The sequence below is a fragment of the Ylistrum balloti genome, unplaced genomic scaffold, assembly GCF_031769215.1.
Source record: "Ylistrum balloti isolate Yb309-2 unplaced genomic scaffold, AGI_CSIRO_Ybal_v1 Utg370056, whole genome shotgun sequence".
NCBI classification, from domain to species: domain Eukaryota; kingdom Metazoa; phylum Mollusca; class Bivalvia; order Pectinida; family Pectinidae; genus Ylistrum; species Ylistrum balloti.
Genome location: NW_026782106.1, coordinates 1,156,210 through 1,163,475, shown reverse-complemented (window position 1 = coordinate 1,163,475; position 7,266 = coordinate 1,156,210). Strand labels below are relative to the sequence as shown.

At 35.7% G+C, this 7,266-nt stretch overlaps 1 protein-coding gene across 1 annotated transcript; it reads left to right on the top strand.

Annotated features, from left to right (window-relative positions):
• The first annotated feature begins 1,137 nt into the window (after positions 1-1,137).
• LOC132549423 (protein hairy-like) lies at positions 1,138-6,983 on the top strand. The gene is made up of 4 exons (XM_060213358.1): positions 1,138-1,290; positions 1,662-1,757; positions 5,499-5,586; positions 5,950-6,983. The coding sequence occupies exons 1-4, from the start codon at positions 1,138-1,140 to the stop codon at positions 6,981-6,983; spliced, it is 1,371 nt and encodes a 456-aa protein (XP_060069341.1).
• Positions 6,984-7,266: the final 283 nt, after the last annotated feature.

Here is a 7,266-nt window from a genome sequence, read left to right as displayed (position 1 = left end):
ATTTTAACTGGATTTTAACTTGTGAGCTTAATAAAGTCATGTTTAAACATATACCTTCGATAGGTTTCACATATACCTAACGGACAACCTTTATCAGGTACGAAATGACTCATTCCTTCCTTGTCAAGCCATATTAACAAATTTTACAAACACTAGTAATAAATATTCTCTTGGTAATGCTATTCATTCGTAATGCCATTACTTTGACAATTGCTGTGGAGACTTTGGAAGAGGACAAAGAATAGAGAAAAATGTTAATAAAAGTTTACTGACCAATAATCGCACGGATTGCAAATTACGGGAAGGATATGTGTAAACATTGATCTGACATGGGGCAGAAATGCCTAAATAGAACGGCCGGCTTACAATCTTTTTTTATTTTCTAATTACGATACGTATCAAAGATATGATAATTTTGTTCGCTATTGGTCATTTTGATTTAAGAAACTGCATTTACAGGACAATTCAGACTTGTTAGCGAGGTACACAGGTTCTAGACAACAGTCTTTGAGTAAAAAAAGATCAATCAAGCGTATTATTCTGTAATGTATTTCTGTGATGTTCATCAAACGTCTAAACATGTAACAGAAACTGTTAGTGGTCACCGACCTGTAGACTTACAAATCTCCTACCTATCAAACACATAAGCTTTCGTACAAACAGACGTGGTGCTTTAAATCTCGCATAGCCACAAAGAAACGTATGGTGATTCTAGAAATGTTATGTTTGCTTTCATCTATAGTCACCGTGCCGCATATATTTTTATGCCTATTAGTATATCATATGCCTTGTAAGTGTGCAATTCTTCCTGCTTTCTCACGCTCCATGAGTGCGTGCCCCGACGTGAACAGTATCTCCGGGATCACGTCAGCTATTCAACAAGTATAGCCAGGTGATAAAACTCAGGTAAGAAAAGAGGCGTGGCTTTCCCACACTCTGTGTCGCGTGCCAAACTTCGTACCTGTTGACAAGCTTTGTAGAGGAATGATAGTTTTACCTGTGGGGCGTCCGCGTTCCAGAGGTGATACCCAATGAAATGCGGGCAGGCACGGGTCGTGTCTGTGTCGGAAGGCTGAGTGACACCGAACGACAAGGCCAATACACTTTCCCACGAGGCAAAAGTATGCGACATTGCCCATGTCCAAACATGTATTTACTGCTATAGGATTGGGATATGGTGGACTGGCCAAATCACCAAAGAAAGGAAAAGAAAATATGTCTTCCATGGATTCAGACACTGAAAGTATGCTGTCCGAAAAAGTATCATCTACTGCTTCTGAGAGCAGAAAGGTAGGTCCAGCATTAATTAGACTTTTATGTCGTGACGTGAATAGTTGTTTGTTGTTATTGAGACAAGGCGACAGAGTATATATATACTTATATATATAACAGTAAAGCCTAGAATGACTTCATCGATGAAAGTATTGATTATAACGTAAATTCTGTACATACTGTTTAGTAAATGACATTTGTCATCATGAAAATAACCGCAGTGATTAGAATTTAAAGTCGTTCCATGGTAAAATTCCTTCAAAATGTCATTGTTTAACAAATGTATAATAACTGTGCCCAAAATGGCGAATAGAAAGGCAGCCGTCCTTACAACACAATTATTTGACACTGTCTTCATTGTTTTCACGTGATTGTTCCTTGTTATTCAGAATTCGAAACCAATCATGGAGAAACGACGTCGAGCACGAATCAATGCAAGTCTGGCAGAGTTGAAGTCTCTACTACTTGAAGTAATGAAAAAAGAGGTGAGAGAATCCCTTCTCTGTTACAATGCCACAGAGAAGCAGTACTCTGTTGGTAGATTGTTGCCAGGAACTCATTTCAATTAGTTGTGTTGTCACTTTTTGATTCTTGATTACTTTCAAGAATTATAAATTATCTATACTATGTCAAAATAGAAAAAGAAAATCACGAGAGAATATTGTTATATAGTTAAATGCTTGTTGTATTAAGCTATAAGATGCAGTCTTCTAAGAAAACATTACGTCATTTCTTAAAATACAATATTACCAACAGAATGTTGTTTAGTCAGAAACCTTTGATAGATATTAATTTTCTTTTATGACACATAATCTCTCAAATTTTAAAGGTCTTTGTCAACAAAGACATCAGATCTGATATAATTTCCAAAACAAACTTGTTACAGGTGATTGTGGGTTTTGGTGTCATGTAACCAATAAGAGGGAGACTAGACAACAAAGACGTTATTTAAACGTAAACACCCTTCAGAACAATACAACAAGTGTGTGACATGTTTTGAGCACTAACGTTATTTCATATCTTCTTTGTATCGAAAAAAAAATAGGCAAAAACCAGTCGTATCCTCTTTTGTTTATAATAAATTCGATGATATTATAATCAATTTGATATGAAGAGACACTTTTTTCGTAACGAGGAGAAAGAGTCATTTCGTTGCGATTGCTAAAGATACACTAAATGTGTTTTTATTCAGTACAGATTGTGTCCATATCAATGCTGGTGTATAGACGATTGCATACGTAACGCTTATAGCCTATTTACTTATGCTATTTTTACCCCAGCAACGAAAGGTTAATATGATTCATATTGTGAAATATGTTTTCATCCGATAATATATCTCAAATAGGTATTCAGTGTCAATTATCTATGAATATATCAAATATCTTCCGTGTGTTATGTATGAAACGATGGTCCTATGTATGAAACGGCTAATTCACATTATATAGCTGTACCATTCGTCAAGCTTCATTGAATCAATGGCCCAGCGGTCCTCAATACAATCTTTCTTTGTGCCACGTTCACACGATGAAATGATATGGTAAATTACCTTCAGGTGAATGTTTCTAATTAACCAACTCAGATATGTGCGTAACCCATACTTCAGGTAACCAAGGCATATTGTTGTTATTGTCCCCGAGGGTCATTGCTGATGTACAAGACAGTAACACTTCCTGTAGGTTATTCTTCGCAAGCAAGGTTGTCACTGAGGGTTATTGTTTATATATAAAATTGACACTGAGGGTATTTATTGATACATACGATTGTCACTGAAAGTTACTGTTGATATATAAGGATGCCAAACAGGGTTGATAATATTTAAGGGTTATTGATATTTAAGACCGCCTCTGAGGGTTATTATGATAAACATGGTATATTGGATTGATGGAGAGGATTAGAATTTATATATTATACAGTTATCATGGGTCAAGATTTTTACTGGGGGTCTATATTAATGTATATGATACCAATATTGAGTTTTATTATTGATTTGAAGGGACGTTTTAGTGATTTATGAAAATGTCGCTGAGGATTTCGTGTTTAAAGGTTTTGTGTATTGTTTTAATCTCTGTCGAGTATTTTCCCTAAAGTCAGATTACAGTCCAACAATGAGGCTTTGATGTAACAGCACTGATACAGTGAAATGTATAAAACAAAAAGTTAAATTTAAGTTTAGTAAATCATAGAGTAAATAATGAAACCTATTATTAAACCCGTAGTTGTTACTTCTTCCTTCATATCAAACTGTGCTACTTACGTTAGGCTGAATTGCAAAAGGCATTTCTGACAGTGAATATAATTGTAAGACAATGTGAAGGGAAATCCCTGATGTCGGAAAAAAATCGCAGGGGAAAAAATCAGTAAAAATCATGTGAAGTTGTTAAGAAGTCGGTAAAATTAGCCAAAACATTATATGAAAAAGTGAGTTAAAGTGTCACAATGCCATCGTATCAAACGCCAACAAAATGCTTTTAGACATCGTTAAATGTTTATATATAATTACACTAAGACTGGAGAAGGTTCATTTTCCCACGGTCTCCTGTTTATCTTGTCACGTACAAGGCACGCATGACTGATCGGCCGACTTTTCTGGTCGTCTGCTCGCAAACTTTGACAAGCCATGTACTGGTATTACTCAACAAGGTATCTTACCTGGGCAGAAGAGGCCAACTTTAAGGATATTTAAATCTCGCGTCTCTTTTTCTCTTATCAGACAGCGTTCAAAGCTACAGCCTGCAGAAAACATATTTAGGTGTAGAATGAGGAACCAATCAGGAGAAATCAATACTGTACTGTATTTCCTTGTAAGAAGACTTTAGATCCGAGATACCTGATATAAAAGTTGTTTGCTTAAACCTCAATCAAATTAAATGGCTTTTATAACAATGTATAGAGTTTGATATTTAACATGTTTACACCTTGTGTATCGTGAGTGCAATCCTATGAGTGAGACAATTTACAGGAAAAGTAAAGCTCACTTTATATACAATATTTTTTTATTCAAATGTATCTGCAAAGGTTTATCACTTCCATGTGATATATATTAGTTTTTGGCTCATAAATTATTGAAACTCTGAAGTGGCACTTTCAATCCATATCTATTTGAAAAGTCTTTTCCTGAACTTGGATACATTCCAAAACTCTTTTTAATGTAGGAAAATAGAACAGGAATTTATTATTTGATTCTGTATGAAACAAGATTTTCATTGGCCAATCTTTTTATATAATTACCCCATAATGAAAACAATCCACGTCATCTTGTAACGTCACGTTTGATTGGCCAATGCGGCGATGTAAGAAAGAATCACAATTCTTAACAAGAAACATTTTTACTCGCACTCTAGGAATCTACATGTAATATCATCTATTATATATTGTACAAAAAATCCACAAGTTTCAGAAAACTTCGTGTTATTTAAAAATGAATGCAAGACCGATGTATGTTTGTAAGGAAACATGTTTTATATAATCGAATTATGAAATACAGATGTACACTGAATTAAGAATTACAATATGTATTGTGTTACTGCTGAGGTTACCTTTTCATCTTTTTACCTACATTTTACATCTTGAAGGACGGAACTGTCATAAGACATCTCCGTATCTTTCCGGTACTAACATTTATACAGCAGTGGCATTATGTGTCTTATCATAGCAAATAAACAGATAGAACCATTATGAATATTTATTTCATCGACTATAAAGTCGGTTATCACAATAGAGTACTGCAATCTCTTAATATATATATGGATATATAATGCAATTCTACTGAAAATTTAAAAGTAATTTTTCAAAAAGGAGAGAGATGTTCATCTGAAACTGAGTTTAACAGTTATTTAAGTCAAAACGATGTAGGAAATATTTTTTGTATGTATCAGGACATCAATTGGGTAGTTTGTTGTTAATTGACGAGAGTTAAAACACATTAGTACTTAAGTGTTGGCTATTCAACCATGTACGTCGTTATGATTTGTCGTCAGATCTGGAATGGAGAATTGTATAGACCGGCCATACATTTGTATCTGGTGTGATAAACATATTAATGCATCTTTCTATAATATTTGTGCTTGAAATCCTGACGATAGTTGAGCCTATTTATTTGATAGATATTTATCACCAAGTGTGACAAAACTGCAAGATGTTATGATTGTCTGCGTTGTATAAGAAACGGGTCATTGTTATCACCGTGAATCCATTATAGCATGATTGATAATTTTGTCTTATTCCAGGGAGCTCGTCAGAATAAAATGGAAAAGGCTGATATTCTAGAGATAACTGTGCGACATCTTCGAACATTACAGAAGCAACAATTCTCAGGTATGTTTCTTATCTGTTTCTCCTCATTACCTGTATGCGTTGACACTTAAATGAATCTGGGTTACAATAAGATAACGTTGCTGGATGGTTAAGTGAAGTATTTTTGTATACCTTGTTCTCATTTGAGAACGTGACATTACGTACTTGAATTGCTCAAGGTTTACATGGCAGATTTCGTCGATAAAGCAGGAAATGCTTACTCTTCTAGAACACATGGTCTTATGATCCTTGTGCTTTTTCAGGATTATGTTCACATATTAGTATCTTCATGTTTATTCAGGCATGCTTATTTTGATAAAGCTATTATTGTTTAATAACAATGAAATCAACACAAGTTAATTTTTAATATTTTCATTTTTGTAGCTCTTGCAACAAGCGATCCTTCTCTGATCAACAAATACAGGTTAGGATATAATGAATGTGCTTCTGAAGTAAGTTCTTTTCTTGGATCAATGGAGGGATCGGATGCAGAAGTGAGGTCAAAGCTTCTTAACCACCTCGCCAATTGTATGGTGAATCCAGAACCTTCATCACAAACATCGCGAGTACCTTCATCTCAGTGTTTGGATAATCTCAGGTCGTCACCACCTCAAACCACTGTCCTATGTAAAAGCGAGGATATCCAAAACCATCCTCACCAAACGCCACTTCCAGACAACAATGTCGTTCAACATGTTATTCCGAATGGTATGCGAACAAATATTATAGATAACAGGGTTCTTACTATTCAAGCCCCGGAATCAATTGTAGCAAATACCTTAAGTGCCACTATTCCTACCACCACTGCTACGTTACCTGTGCAAGGATTAATAAACACTCAATCTCTTCAAATCCCACAATTCCAGCAGCAGCAACAACAGCAACAACACGTACAACAGCTTCAACAACAAATCGTGCAACAGCCGCAGCAGGTTCAAATTCAGGCAATCCAACCACAATCTACGGTACAGCAACAACCAAGCATGCAAGTACAGAAGCTTGTCAGCGGTGTACAACTTATACCAACCAAAATGTCAACAGGAGAGATGGCGTTCATTATTCCTGCCAATCTCTTGTCCAATGGAAACATGAATAACTTTGTTATTCCAATGTTGCAATCACAAGCGTTAACAACACAGGTTTCCACCGCAGTAGCTCCAGTAACTGTGGCCTGTACGCAGGCTTTAAACACTGTACAGACTCAAGCCATCAAACCCGTTCCCGCCGTTCCCAGCATTCCGACTCGGCCGAAGGAACCAGTGCCTGTTTACGGACAACCTAATACTAATATCAATGACCAACCAGTTATATATGTTCAGGGCGAGGCGCTCAGAAGCAGGACAGACGAACGCAGCGAAGATCATTTTAATATTTCTGTGTCGCCAAATAAACAAGAGGACATGTGGAGGCCCTGGTAAATTGAGCAGCATTCCGATTTATAGTCTATGAAATATTATCAGCATGTCTGAGAAAACAAACAAAGGCGTACGGTATAACACGTTAGGCCTTTCAATCCAATTTAGTGCTACTTTTTACAATAATGTTCATTATTAACATTTATATTGTGCCTTGATATGTTGCTGCACACGTTCAGAACATCACTATAAATTGTTGAAATATTGACTGACTAAAGGTTAGTTATCATATAATGTCGATTAGTTTCTCTTATTTACTCACTTTCAAATTTTAGATTCACTGAAT